This window comes from Hermetia illucens, chromosome 4, assembly GCF_905115235.1.
Source record: "Hermetia illucens chromosome 4, iHerIll2.2.curated.20191125, whole genome shotgun sequence".
NCBI lineage: Eukaryota > Metazoa > Arthropoda > Insecta > Diptera > Stratiomyidae > Hermetia > Hermetia illucens.
Genome location: NC_051852.1, coordinates 13412084 through 13424389, shown reverse-complemented (window position 1 = coordinate 13424389; position 12306 = coordinate 13412084). Strand labels below are relative to the sequence as shown.

The 12306-nt window shown below is 45.3% G+C and overlaps 2 protein-coding genes across 2 annotated transcripts in view; one reads left to right on the top strand and one right to left on the bottom strand.

Annotated features, from left to right (window-relative positions):
* Positions 1–12306, top strand: part of LOC119654601 — a 338686-nt gene that overhangs the window by 32637 nt on the left and 293743 nt on the right. The gene's annotated exons all lie outside the window — the stretch shown is intronic.
* On the bottom strand, positions 4809–6109 carry LOC119654609 (zinc finger protein 239-like). Its single transcript, XM_038060079.1, has 2 exons — positions 5987–6109; positions 4809–5927 (listed from the first exon to the last, which is right to left on the bottom strand). The coding sequence occupies exon 2, from the start codon at positions 5868–5870 to the stop codon at positions 4881–4883; it is 990 nt and encodes a 329-aa protein (XP_037916007.1). The 5' UTR covers positions 5871–5927; positions 5987–6109; the 3' UTR covers positions 4809–4880.

Below are 12306 nucleotides of genomic sequence, written 5' to 3'. Positions count from 1 at the left end.
GAGCCCCGACCCTTGATTCCAGTTCGTCTGTCATGCCAATCTTGTCAATTTGCACACCAACTTCACCAAAATTCTCCAGCCGATCCTCCTGGGTGGGGTCTCTGAGAAGTTTGGAGATCTGTGCGGTGAGATCTAGACTAGAAAGCGTTCAATTATGATCTGAGAAGAAACTCTAGTCAGGCGATCTCCAGTTCTCCATCGTAAGAGTCCCATTGTCGGTTATTAGGTTGATATCAAGGACCTTCTCCCATCCGTCACAGTTCTCCAAGCTGGGAAAATGGAAGGTTGGTGTGCCCCTGTTACACACCAATAGATTTGTATTAATATTAAAATCAAAGAATAACTCACCTATTTCGTTGATTTGCGAGCTGTCCCAAAGCGTATGCTTTTCGTTGGCGAAATATTCCCCTCCTCTACCCACCCCTGCTCCCCGCTGAAACTCAAGTCCGGACACAGAAAAGCATGCAGACTCTTCCTGGCGAGGATACATGCTCTAGGTCTGTGCTGATCAGCGTCTTCTGTGCTGTGGAATAAATTATAATATTTGCTTTGAAATCTTTTGATGGTTCGGTCGCCTCCCAAGGCTCCTGTACTAGTGTGATGTCGATGTCTTCCTCTAGGAGTAAAACAAACAGATTAGCCGAGGTGCACTTCGAGTGCTGCAGATTTACTTGCGCTATTCTCAGCGTAATCTGCTTCCGTAGGGATTCGTTCTCTATCGGACCGTTGATCCTCATCTCTTCCCACAGCTCTTTGGCAGCGTTGACTGGATTCCGATGGTCGTCCGGTCTCGCGGTCCAAACTCCGAATTGCGCTTTGTAATCTACCTTTTCCAGTGCCTCCCCCCCCCCCCCCCCAGGCATTCCCTGTTTATATAGAGTAGAAAAGTTTGACTGTTCGCCTAGGGTTCCTACTTCAGATGCGAGCGACCGGTCTCCTGAGAATCTCGTCGTAGGGGTTGACTATAAGCTTTACCAGCCCTCCCAGGCGCTGCTGAGCTTACCGACGCATGAACCGAGAAAATCCCTGGAAAATTGGTCCTCGTAAGCTGTAACGTAGAACCCACGGGCAACCTGATAAGAATCAAAGCAAGGGATGGATCCCATGTATTCGCCTTTCGCGTCCGGGAGATGCTCAATAACCATCCCCGACAGCGTGGCCTCAACGCTGGTTCACATCTCCGGCGCTAGTTTTCCGCTGGCACCATACGTAAGTGGCTCCTGGCCACGTCACTGAAGTGTTTTGCAGTTTGTAGCTCTTCGGCTGGTTGTTACTGCTTACCTTTTTCCAGAAGTTGCTTAGCGTCCGAGCTCCTGCCCACTCTTCTTCGCTTGTGTTTTTGTTCAACCTCGTCTTGATATTGCGTTTGAGAGAAGCGGACCTTTTGCTGGTCTGCCAGTCGCTTGATGTTATATTCCCCAACAATCGCCTGGCATTTAGCGAGGCCTCCTTTTTCATAGCAATCTTGCTGAGAATATGCATGGCCTTCTGGTACAGTAGACCTTCACTTCTTTGTCTGTTTCCGGTGACCGAAGCTCTGATCGGTCTTTGCTTTTGAGGGATCCCCGACGTCGACAGTTTCTGGGTAGGGGTACTATAGCTGGTACTCGCTACACCCAGCTTGACGGCAGTGCATTCCAAGCTAAAAACCACTAGTCCGTCTGTCGCCAATTGTACTGCTCTCGGCGGCTACTGTCTCCTGGCTGGATGTGAGCAGCTCGGCCTCCGATGATGCGCCTGGCATGAACATCTCTTCTTCTCTCGTCGATTTGTTTGTTTTGTTTTTTGTTAATTGAGTCATGTGTTGGTTCCCCGGGTCTGGGAAAATGTCCACCCTGGCCAGCCCAGGGTAAGGGATTGGCATTCTATTAGCAAGTTCTCCAATGCAGGGAGGACGACCCCCGCGCTGCTGGTTCGGCTCATCCCCTCGTCAGATCCATTACCCCTAACACATAACCAATAGGTAAACAGATCCTGGCCAGTTGGATGAGCCCACTCTTAGTCCGTACGAAGACGGTTTCCAGCGACCATCCAACGATATAAGGTGGACATCCTGGGCTTAAACGAAATAAGATGTTGCTACTCTGGAGAGTACTTCTCTCCCTCTTGCGGCAATGTACTTTTGTACTCTTGAAAGCCAAGTGGTAGCAGAACCGAATCCGGTATCCGGTTGCTCTTGACGGCTACCGCAAGGCGCGCTCTCGTGATTTGGGAGCCCGTTTCTGATAAACTTTTAACTGCAAGATTTCGGTCCAAGATAAGGAGCATCACAATTTTACAATGCTACGCACCAACGGAAACTTTCGATATATTGGAGAAGGATGCTTTCTGTGAGCAATAAAATACGGTTCATGGGAAGCTTCCTAAAGGTGACATTGTGATCGTAATGGGTGACTCCGGACATGTGATGGGGAAACACGTTCTAGCGGAGGTAACGGAAATGATGAGAGGTTTGTGGATTTCTGCAATTTCCACCGCCTCCTCATTGGTGGAAAATTGTTCGAGCACAAAGCCTGCCATAAAATTAGTTGGGTTTCAAGTGACCGACACCGTACGACCAATCAAATCGACCACATCGCGATCAGCAGTAGGTTTAGGAGTTGCCTGTTAGATGTGCTTAACAAGAGAGGCGCTGATATCGGCCTCGAAAAGGATCACCATATGGTGATCGGATACGTTCGCTAGCGTGTTGCGTCCGCTACTCCTCTCAGGGATGAGGAGTTGCGACCCCTAAATTCAACATGAAGATATGGAAAGAACATTTCACCACGATTCTTAACCGTATCACATCTGGTGAGGCTCCTCCTCTTGTAGATGAAAGGGCTAGTCACTGTAATATGAGGATACGGGCTGTTCCTCCAAGCAAAACTGAAATCCCTGGGCATCAATGCACTCAAGCGGAGTAAAGCCGCTGGGCTTGACAGTCTCCCCGCAGAATTGTTTATCGCTGCACCTGCAATTACTGCCGATTTGCTTCCACTTAAACGGAAATCTTGGGAATCCGATACCTTTCCCAGAGAGTGGACAAAAAAGATCATCGTCAAGATCCCAAAGAAAGGGACCCGTTTTGAATGTCACAATTGGAGCGGTATCTACGGGCCCCTCGGCGTTGTAAAGATAGTAGCTAAAATAATCCTGGAACGCATCAACGAACATCTCGAAAGCTTAATCGACAGAGAGCAGTGCGGGGAGTTTAGATCTCCGCTGCACTTGCTCTTCATCGATTTCGCGAAAGCTTTCAATAGTGTGAACAGAGAACTAGAAGTGCATCTTGCGTGCTCTATGCGGGAGGGTCATTCCGGAGAAACTAATAGCTATTATCAGAGCGTCATATAATGGCGCTAAATACCCCTGCTGCACCGTGGATTTTGAGGTCCAGAACACAATCCGCCAGAGTTCCATCGTGACGCCGATATTATTTCTTCTTCTTATCGGTGACGTTTTTTATGTTGCCCTGTCCGGAGGACGTGGAGGAATTAAATGAACGATTACATCTTTCCTCAAATATCTCGACTACCATGACCACATCTATTTGCTCTTTCTTTGCTCTCGGGTGATGGACCTGTGGCAAGTAGAGTTGGACGGAAGATAAACACCAACAAAGCTAAAGTTCTCAGTCCAACGGGCCATCGTACGTTCCCTATCTGCAATTATACGCAGAGCATTGAAAGCGTCGATCTATTTTTATATCTAGGAAGCGTGGTTCCTCCTGACGGTGGCACCGAACTGGATGTTTCCCGACCCATTAACAGCGCTAGATCGGCTTTCGTTGCCCTGTCTAAAATCTGAAAATAAAGTTATTTAAATACCAAGACCAAGTTGAGACTGCTCCGTGCTAGTGTTCTTTCTGTGTTGGAAAGTGAACTCCACTGTTACCCAAAACCTCCTAGCTTTCGTCAATACCTGTCTACATCGTATCACCGGAGTACGCTAGCCTGACACTATCACAACTAAAGAAGTTGGTGGGAAAATAGTGCCACTCGTACGCAATACGATCGGAAGACGGAAGTAGCAGTGAATAGGTCACTGATTAAGGAAGGGCAACAATTATATTGGGAGTACGCTATGGAGTGAAATCCACTCTATCAAGATGATCGATGAATGGGTCGCCTCAAGGGTACTTGGCGCAGAACAGTAGTGGATGAGTACAAGTGTCTCGGGAAGTCGTGTGGGCAAGTGAACAGCATTTCAGATAATTGCCAATGATGGCGCGTAGAAGTGGTTGACCATAAAAAGACACATCCCCAACGCATCAAAAATCCTTGTCGATTTCTTGGCAGGACCGAGGCTCATGCTGCCGTGTCGGCTCAGGTGAACATCCTAGCATTATTGCGAGGCTTTTTACTCAACACGATCATGGTCCCTGGTTTTAATGCGTTTTCTTGGTCTGACTGTTGTGGGACCTTCCACTAAGAGGGGTCCTCTTACTGAGGATAGTACAAAGTACATTGTCTTAACCCCTCCTAATTTATCTGGGCTTGTAACCGTCGTGGTATATAAAGAATATGACGGAGTTTTAGGACCATTCCCCTCTTTGGGCTAGACTCGACTGCTACTCTCTTTTACGGTTTTGCCGTTGAAGGCTTAGGTCTATCCTGTGCTGTCTTCCTTCCATTTAATGCCTGTGGCACTGAGTCCTGTTTGCTTCCTAGCGTTTGGTATATTAACCTCAGTTTACTTTGCCAGACTATCCAATGGACACGGTTTGCATAACTTCCTGAATTGGAGGAGGTAGCCGAGAAGCGTGGCCCCGGGAGAGCGATATTTCAGCCCCACATACCTTTATCACAAAGCAATGAAAACACCTATTAATATACATATTTCTTTATATTTTAGAAAATTTTATTAACCGAATCCGTATCTACATATTCTAATCTAATCTAATTGTAACGGGGACACGTCTGGTGTGCCGCAAATTTCGAATCACTTTCAGGTCCTACTTCCCGATGTGATTTCATATGGGAGTTAAGTCCCGGAAATTGGGTGAAGTCCTTTCCGCACACTTTGCATATATACTTTTTAACTTCTGAATGGAGGCGTTTATGCTCCTTCAGCGAAAAACCTCGTGTGAACTTTTTGTTGCAGATATTACAACTGTACCGTCGTTCCTTTGTGTGCACAACCAGATGATTCTTTAATGTTCCACTGTTATAAAATGCTTTCTCACAGTACTCGCATTTGTAGTTCTTGATATTCTTATGTCGACGAGTATGTGCAGTCAGCTTCCCTTGACATATGAACTTTTGGCCACATTCTTCACATTGATAAGGCATTTCTTTGGTATGGATGCGTTCGTGGGTGACCTTATCGCTCTTTTGAATGAAGGTTTTACCGCAAAACTGGCATGCGTAATTGTAGATTTTCAAATGAATACGTTCATGATGCATAAGGTTTGTGGGATTGGCGAAGGCTTTTGGACAATGGGAGCACTTATATGGTCGCAAACCTTCATGTATGTTTTGGTGCAGTGTTCTCATGGTGCTAGTAGCGAATGTTTTCGGGCAATTAAGGCATTTGTAACGGTATGGCACTGGGTGGACAACCAAATGGTGGCAGAATTTATCTAGTCTCCTGAACTGCTCATTACAATATCTGCAAGTAACTTTCGGTAGCTTTGGGATTACCTCTAAGGAAGGTTCGTTGCCGGAATCTGGATCAATTTTCTCCTGGAACATATCTGCGTGGTTTGTACGGACATGATCCCTCAATGTTCTATTGTATTTGTACGATCGACCACATACTGGACAGAAGAATGGATTTTTCATGGCTGGTTGTGAGGTTGTATCGACATCATCGTCAGAACCCTCAGTATTGTCGCTTTCCGATTCGCTTGGTGGATTTACAACTTTTACTTCTTTGACAGGATTCATCCCCTTTTCAATTTCTATCTTATCATCCTCCTTCGCAGAATCTACTTCTTCATCTTCCTTAAAAAGGTATACTAGGTTACATTAAATTTCAACACCAGCCATAACTAGGGTTTTACCTAAAGAAATGTTTGCTGTGTCCTGGATCATCGAGTCACTTATATCCATAGTTTGCATTGGCTGTGTCTGATCCTCATCTTCCTCTTTTGGAACAGTTGTCGCAATATCCTCCGCAAGCTTCAAGTGAACCTTCAGTATATGGGTACCAAAAGTATAGAAATCAGTGAAGCAACTTGAACACATTGCACACACTAAGGTGAAATCTCGGTGGTAATCTAACATCACTTCACCGCACTTAGTTTTGGTGTTATGTGAGGAACTATCCTGTTCTTTTTCCGATATCGGTAAGTTGTCAGTGAATGTCACATTCTCAAATACGAACTCCTCTTTCACTATAATCTCATGTTCTGATTCATCTGATGCTTTGCTTGAACCCATCGTAACTTCCAGCCACCAGAGACTGGGGGAGCCAACAAAGTAAACAAAACAAGCCAACACTGTCAATCTTTTTGACGTAGAATGTCAAGAAAGATAGGGCATAATTTAGTTGGAAGATAACGGCAATAAATCTACAAAATGGAGAATCTGAGTTACTGTAGTGATTCACGAACTGTGTATCGCAAAAGTATCATAAACTTTCAAAAACTATTATAAACATATCTCCATTCACCGTTCCGTTCACCCCACAGATAATAGCATAAACTTACATACAGAACATAAGTGTAATGTAAACAAATATGCTCATTATTCCCATTCGCGATTTACAACATTCATTCATAACTTAATCGTTTTTTTCCTTTTTGCTCCATTGCAGTGGAATCCAAGAATGCTTACGGCTTCAAATTGTAAATCATCAGAAAATACGTGCACACACCACATGCAAAAACGTGTATTAAAGTTTTTCGACATGCTACGGAAAACTAGGGAATAAAAGACTTTACCAATTATCAATAAAGGCAGTTCTGATCCGAACTCAGGTTGTTTTCAATTACTTTGCAATCTCCTAGACCGATAGAGCGTTAACCGCTGCCCTTGGAGTCTGGGTAGCGCTACATGTGCTACTCCTCCCCTTCTCTCTGATTGCAATAGGACTTTCGATACAACATTACATTCCCTCTTCAATCTTCCGTAAAACAAATATATTTTTCGTTCCGCGAGGTATCGGCAAGCTAACGATGCAAGAGCTGGGTTATACCGGTTCGGCTTACAATGACTCCCGGCAGTAACGGAGTGCCAAGCTGTTGCCCATGATGTCAGCGTTTTCCATATGTTGATGGTGATATCCATAGAAATGTTGATACCCGCAGTTTTGAGTAGTATTTCCAAGCCAGGACGAAGGGGTTCCTTGTCAAGGGTCCCCCTTGATGCCGTTCCACGCATTTAAAAGAGGCGGCAAGGAGAGAAGGAGTGAAACAATCAAAACAAAAAACTAGGTGTGTGTTCATCTGGTTTGATTGGTGTCTTTAATATAAAAAGGGCGCAAAACTAAAGCAAAAACTGGCCAAGTCTATCTGAAGGGACCTATCATCCGCCATGAGAAGTTCAACTAAAGAGTTATCTCGCTTTGTTCATTCAAGATTAGTCGATCTTGACGAGGAAGGCTTTATAGAGGAAAAAAATAGAGACTACGCTGTTGAGGCTCTTGACATCTCCGGTGCCGAGGGGCATGGTTTAGTGGGACTGTTAGGGACGGTTTACTAGAAAAACTTGTAGACCAACAGAGGAAGGAGGAGGAATCGAGATACCGCCCATCCTGGCTCGTGTGGCGGATTTGTCCGCGCATTTTGTTGTAAAAGTTACCACTGTACCCAGGAACCCAGAGTACTTGTACTTCTTTCAGGCGAGCTTTTCTCATTTTATCGGGGGCCCAGGCCGCCAAATAATAGGCCGAAGCTTCTTTAGTTTTGCGCCATCTGACACCACGGGTGGTCAAATGGTAGTAAGGATCACAGGGCGGCACCGTGGTCTGGTACATAGCACAAATTCTGTGAAACGTCTCCATCGACAGCTCTGCTATCGAATACGCGGTGACCACTGGATGTTTTGCGCTATCAAAACAGCAGGCAGAGGAGGATGAAGGCGAGCTTTCCGTGCCTTAAAACTGAATAGAAAACTATCTATGTAAACCGGCTCTCCTGATAGGGGTTAAGGGAGGCGCTGACAACGCTTTCTCGGAAAATACCAACGGTTACAGCCTCAGATTGAGCAGATCAAACAGCGGCGATTTTGGCAACGTAAAATGGACTACTCGTTTGGATTTTGGAATGGGAGCTTCTCCAAGAAGTACTTCGTAGCAACATTAGCATCCGCGCGGCCCAAGAAACGAAATGACTCGGGAGCGAAGTAAATGATTGCAGATCAAGAATACTACACACAGGAGATTCAAATTCCAGCACATCCTTTGAAATTTTGTGAAGACGAAAAAGTCTTACACACGTTCGACTACGGCAGGAGTTACGCAAGTAAAATTCCGCACGTAAGAACTGGTGTTAGCGCGGTGTAAGTGATACAGTGCGTTAACGTGTGCCCCCGTGGTTGGCAGCACATGGCTGCGAGTTACTGCAAACATGTGGCAGCATCTTGTGTAACAATAGACATTGCACCGCTGCTCATGGCTCCCTACATCCCAGCTGTAACCAAAGGTAGAGATTCCTTAAAGATCAATCTCGGATTAATGATAGTGGATCTTGATGGAATCAGTGAGGAAATGATGCTTCAAAATTCCTCTATGGGAAGCTTGGTACAAGTAAACAAGCACAATATTCTCGGCAATAGATCCATGTTTGTGACGAAGAAATAAGTAGATGCATTCAAGACCAATCTTTCGGATGCATCAGTTTCCTATTGGGATAAAATGAAGAAATGCACATAAAAAAACCGACACACCAATACCAATTACCTACCTCATTCCTACTCGAAAGGTGCACAATGAGATTCTATGCCCTTTAGCCGCTGAAGTTGCTCCTCCTTTGTATAACCTTCTTGTTGCGGACTTTACACAATATTTACCAGCGGCAAAGAGGGAAAGCAGAGAATTCAGTTTCACCTTTGTCCTAAACAAGACATTTAGCCACAACAACCTGCGGTCACAATCTTAGCAGCTTCGGTACCATCAATTCCGGAGCTCGGTAGGTGAGACAGCCAAGCTGAATCATTTGCCGATCGATTTTACGCTTGGTGACCGCACATCCAGCCAGCTGCTTCGGGAAATGAAGCGGCCGGGTGAGGACAAAGTCGATGCGTAGCTTCTAATGTCCTTGTGGCTTCAGCGACTGTCAGAGGGCACGCAGGCCATCCTAGCGTGTACAGACAGCGATTCTCTTGAGATGTTGGCCGCGACTGAGGATAAGTTACATGAGATGTATGCACGCTTCGTGGTCGCGGAGGTGTTTCACGAATCTGTGGACTCCAAAAAGCTGAGTTCGCTGGGGACGCGGCGACGTCTACCCAAAGCGCAGGAACACTTCGTCTTACAGTATACAACCCCCTTAATGGATGCAATTATCTGGTAGACACAGTCGCACAACAAACTGTAAAATTAGCGGCAGCAAACTCCACGCCCATCGCAACTTATGGTTGGGATTTTTTTCGTGGCGCTTCATATTAGGCGCAAACTTTCTGTATCACTATGGGCTAAATAGACCCCATAACCTCTCTTCGGTCGTCAGGGAAAATTTCAACCCGCTCTAACAACACTCTTTTTATCTTTTTTGAGAATGTTGCCGATCAACGCATTTGCGCACTCCTCCAAAAATATGGCAACATTACTACCTAATGTAGTCTCTCAGTTAAACATGCTGTCCAGCATCACATCAACACTACTGGTTCCCTAATCTTCTCGAAGGTGTGTCCGCTACCACCCAGAAGCTCGTCGTTGCGCGGAAAGAGTTTGAACAACTACTTAAGTAGAGCATATGCAGACCTGTTGGTCATCTCCATTCACTCATCCAATACTTTGGGCATTATTTGGCAAGCTGTCGTGTTTTCTGAACATAGAATTGACCACAAGCTCCCAAAGATACTGCAAGAACAACAATTTTCACATCTTTTGGACTTTTCGAGTTCACACACATGATTTTTGGCCTACAATGTGGCGCAAACCTTCCAGAGATTCATCGAATCTATTCTACGAAACTTGAACTTTGTCTACTTGGATGACGTTCTGGTCGCTTCATCCACCGGGTCTGAGTATTTGGCACATCTTGAGTCATTTTTCAACATCCCCTTGAAAATGGCTTAATTCTCAACGTTGACAAATGCAATTTTCTCCAACAGCAGGTGAAATTTCTAGGTCATTCCATCACCCCTTAACGGCATTCTACCCAATCCAGTCAAGTGCAGGCGATCGCGAGTTTTCCGCTACCGAAGATGGTCAAACACTTTAGAAGGTTATTGAGCATGGTAAACTTCTACCGTCGTTTCCTGCCAAAAGCCGATCACTACCAGGCATTATTTAACGCCTTCCTGTCTGGTCCTAAAACCAAGGATTCGCGAGTGGTTGTGTGGTCTCCAGAAACTGTCCAAGCGTTTGAAACCACCAAGCAGCAGCTGGTAGACGCTACTCTTTTGGAAATCTCTCAACAAGATGCACCCCTAGCCGTGTTCGTTTATGCCCTAGGCACAGCAGTAGGCGCTGCTCTTCATCGAAGGGCGAATAAAAGTTAGTGATCGTTGAGTTTCTTCTTAAAACAGTTCAACGAAATTACAGGGCCCGTGATCGTGTCCGGTAAAGACAACTTAGTCGCTGACACTTTGTCCCGGAACTTCGAGATCAACGGCAATCGCTCTAGCCCAGAAGGATGACACAGTTCTTCAGAGACTTTAATTCGACTCCAAATACAAATTCAAGAGGTTCCCTATCTTCGGCTCATATTCTTCTATCTACTGCCAGATCTATGAAGTGAATAATGAAGTGTTTCGCATCCTGACATTCGGGCAGCGAATCGGTTACTCTCCAGCAAGTATTTCTGACCGTCTATGAACAAGGACGTGAAATCTTGGGCACCGCATACCAAAGGTGTAAAGTCATTAGACATGCTTTCTTGGATCGACAAGTTACCTCGACACTATACTATGAATTCCACGCTTTGGTGTTCCCGAAGTCATCATCACAGACCGTGGAATGCACTGTTAATGTACTCTCTTCTCGGAGCTCGAAACGCTCCTGGTGTTATGTTGATATTCTGCTATCATGCACCTTGAGACCTCTTTGACAAAGTGCAGCAGTACTTTTATCATTTCTTGCTAGTTTCTCTAGCTTGTATACTCGTACGGGTAGCACCAAGTCTCATCTGGGTTTTACCCCGTACTGTCACTGCTCCTAGACCAAATTAAAAGAAGAGTATATGCAGCATTCTTTTTCTTTCTTTATTATTTTTTAATTCAGTAGGGCTCTGATGGCTACATCTATTTCGTGTAGGGTCTCGGGATCCAGAGGTGTCAGGTACGGCTCCTCTGCATCCTCCTCACTTACTACTGTACTTTGCCTTCCTGTGGGTGCCAGGCCCGGTAATGAGCTAAACTAATGGCTGTCCTTGGACGAGATTCGGACACTGGTTGAGGAGGGCTGTAGTCTACGGCTGGGTAGGGGTTGGTCTTGATCTAGAGGGTTCTGGCAACTGTCCAAATATGTATACCTGGACCGGATATATCGTCAAATGCTCCTGTAACCACAGAACCAGTTGGTTAGTTACCCGACTCCTATTTGGGGACCACCTGAGAAGAATTTTTTCTGCTTGGAAATTTAGTTTGTGCTCGGTATAAGAACAATGAAAGAAGTTAATTTCCTCTAATAAATCGCTGCGGAATGATACGCAATTTTACTCCAACTGCAATTTTGAGAAATAAACGCTCTTTGGGACTGCGGGACTAACTAACTACTGGTGTCCTAGAATCCCCGGCTTATAAGCACACGAGGTCCCATGGTCAAAAGCGCAGCAACTACCCTCGGCTCAGGGCCAACTGGAGTTGCTGGGCCAGAAGGAGGTCAGAATCGGCTTGGAGCCAACTAATGACCTACCTGTCCAATGTAGATACTAAGATAGGCCACTTTTCCTATCCTCGACTCGGCTTTTATTTGAATTTTGTGATTCCTAGAATCGGCAAAAATCCGTAATTGCCGATTCTGCAATTGAGTAAATTTCCGACATCGTAGCAATAAAAAAAAAATACAATTCATCAATATGCAACAAGTGCATAAAAAATTTAGACACAAAACAACAGCTATTACTCGAAGCACATGGTGAGAAATGGTGGGCGTGCAAGTATTCGGAGTGAAGCCGCATGAGAGATTCATTCGCTCTCTATGCTGGCTCGCTTCGGGATTGTATTACTGCTACGTACCAAAAGTGTCTGAAGCTTTTAACATGGACATATCATA

Excerpts from the sequence above, each read along its gene's own strand:
- LOC119654609 (XM_038060079.1), bottom strand. The coding sequence starts at position 5,870 with ATGAATCCTGTCAAAGAAGTAAAAGTTGTAAATCCACCAAGCGAATCG.